The sequence below is a fragment of the Egretta garzetta genome, unplaced genomic scaffold (genome assembly GCF_000687185.1).
Source record: "Egretta garzetta isolate BGI_Z169 unplaced genomic scaffold, ASM68718v1 scaffold447, whole genome shotgun sequence".
NCBI lineage: Eukaryota > Metazoa > Chordata > Aves > Pelecaniformes > Ardeidae > Egretta > Egretta garzetta.
In genome coordinates this window covers 2,100,390-2,102,805 of record NW_009260397.1, presented here as the reverse complement: position 1 = coordinate 2,102,805, position 2,416 = coordinate 2,100,390, and the positions used below count along the sequence as shown (strand labels likewise).

The window sequence follows — 2,416 nt, the reverse complement described above, 5'->3', positions numbered from 1 at the left end:
TGCACGTGGCTCGGCCCGGGAGGGGGCCCTGGGCCGCAGCGGGCACCCGGCCCAGGGGGAGGAAGGGAGCGGGCTGGGGCGATGGGCAGGGGGCTTGCAAGGAGCGCGAGGAGGGACGAAAGGACTCTCCCCTCTCCCCGGCATAGCCCAACCCCACGCAGGCAGCCCTGCAGGCTCTGCCCCCTCGTCCAGGGGCTGCCTGCGTTTGCCACCTCTCATGCCAGAGCCAAATCCAGGCACTTCTTTCCGATCAAGTGTTTTTGTGGGGTGCCCCCTCTTCCTTCCCTGACTTTTCCTCCATAGGAAACTGCCCCGGCCTCCAAATTCCTGACACACTGACTTTTGATCTGTGTGTGTATCTGTATGGACCCCACGTCCAAGTGACTCCTGCCCCCATGCCGAGGCTGGCACAGCCCCCCCCTTCTTGCAGTCGCTCCCCAGGGCTCAGCAAAGACCCCTTCCCCGCCATCCTCCAAGCCCTTGGCCCCAGGGAACCCTGCCTGCAGGACTCCAGAAACCCAGACCCCAGAGTAAGTCCCATGCCATCCCACCGTCAGCCCCCGCCAAGCCCCGGGGCGGGATGGAGTGGGGAGGAGGAGGAGGAGGACGGGTGCATCGCAGCGCTTTAAAGAACAAGATGACAAAGTTTGTTGCTTTGCGAGAATGTGCTGACTGTTTGTTTCTTCCCTTCTCCCTTGTCTCCTTTCTCCCCTTTCCCCGTCCCCCCCATCTTTCTTCTCATTTGGCTCCCCCCATCTCCTGTCCCCTCTCTCCTCCCCTTCCCGTTATCTCCCAGGGCTAATCAGTTGTAGGAGCCAGTCGGTCCAAGAGAATTCCAGTACCAACATGGGGTTGGAGGCAATAATTAGGAAAGCCCTAATGGGTAAATATGACGAGCAGTGGGAAGAGCGCTCACCTCTCAGTGCCAATGCTTTTAACTCTCTGAATGCCAGTGCAAGCCTGCCCGCTGCTATGCCCATAACTCCTGCTGATGGACGAAACGAGGACGTGCGCTCCTTGCCAGGTCTGCAGCCCTCTCCACCTTCGCTCTCTCTGTGTTATTAATTCTCAGCCTTTATATTTCCCCTTTTGTGGGTGGATTTATTCCCCCCCCCCCTCCCATTTTTGTTCATTTGGTTTTCTTTTCTCCCCTCCCTCCCTCCAGCTTTGAGCTTTGTGACTCCGCTGATTAATCCTGGTCTTGTTTGATGTTAATTTAATAGTCTCGGAAGGTGCTGTTGCTTTCTCTAAACCACTGACTGTGCTCCTTTCCCCGTTTGTTGGGTTTTAATATCTCCTTTTCCTTTTCCCTTTTTTTTTTCTTTTTTTTTTTTTTTTTACACCATGGAAAGGTTTGGGGGGGTGGAGGGGGCATGACCCACACCCAAAAGCTGAAGCTGTAATTTTAAATAGCCACCCCAAACTGTCCATAAACCCCGGGCGGGATCGCTGCTCCCAAAATAGGGGAAGAAGCTGAGAAGGGCCAGAGTGGGGGGGACATGGGGCAGGGTGGCCTTTCCCTCCCCACCCCAGGCTTGGGGGGTGTCAGGGCAGGCTCCGGCCTGGGACAGAGGGTTGGATGGGACCTGGGGGTGCCTGGAGCAAGAGGGAGACCTTAAGGGGTGATAGAGGTGGGGGGCAAATTCAGAGAGCAGGGCTGGGGGTGAGCTGCCCGGTGGGCTCCGGTGGCGCTTGCAAAGCCAGCTGGGCACCGCGGCAGGGTCTGCCCAGCTTTGGGGGAGGCTGGAGCAGAGCCGGGAGGCTTGTTCTGCAGATCCCCAGTTAAGGAAGAGAGGAGGGGGACCAGGGATGGATGAAGGAAGATGTTTGTCCCCCACATGCCTGCAAAGGGCAGATTGCCTCTTGCAAGCGGCCGGTGCCGGGGGTCACCCCTGGCCATCTGGGTGCGGAGCTCCCAAAGCTGAGGAGCACGGTCCTGGGGGCACACATGCACCTTCCGCCAGGTCAGCTCAGGCCAGGTGCTCTTCAGCTTGTGGCAGAAAAGCTTTTCTGGCTCCTGCATGAAACCAGCAGCTTCTTCCAGCTACGCTTCCCCACACCTGGCCGGAGGCTGCCCAGGCAGGCAGGTGGGATGCAGAGCCCATCCATCCCTCCCCCTTTGGGAGCTCGCCCCTGGTTTAGCCAGGCTAAACTACCCAGCAGAAGCTGGTTTGGCTTTAAACCTTTTAAAAACTGGCTGCACATCACCAGGGGTTTTACTGTAAAAATGTATTAGGGACCATCCTACATGTAGACCATTGGAATGTGCCTGGGGCTCCAGCACCCACATAGCTCCTGGCAGGGGGTCCCTGCCAACCAGCTGCACAGACCTCCCGTCCCTTGACCCGTGTTTGCGGGCTGAGCCACGAGCTGGCTCGGGACCGGACCCCACAGAGAAACAGCCCACCAAAGCTGA

General features: G+C 58.2%; 1 protein-coding gene across 1 annotated transcript in view; it reads left to right on the top strand.

Moving 5' to 3' along the window:
* Positions 1–2,416, top strand: part of NCOR2 (nuclear receptor corepressor 2) — a 188,012-nt gene that overhangs the window by 184,703 nt on the left and 893 nt on the right. Inside the window, exon 45 of the mRNA XM_035898548.1 lies at positions 797–1,024. Within this exon, the coding sequence (XP_035754441.1) occupies positions 797–1,024 (228 nt within the window). The remainder of the gene's footprint in view (positions 1–796; positions 1,025–2,416) is intronic.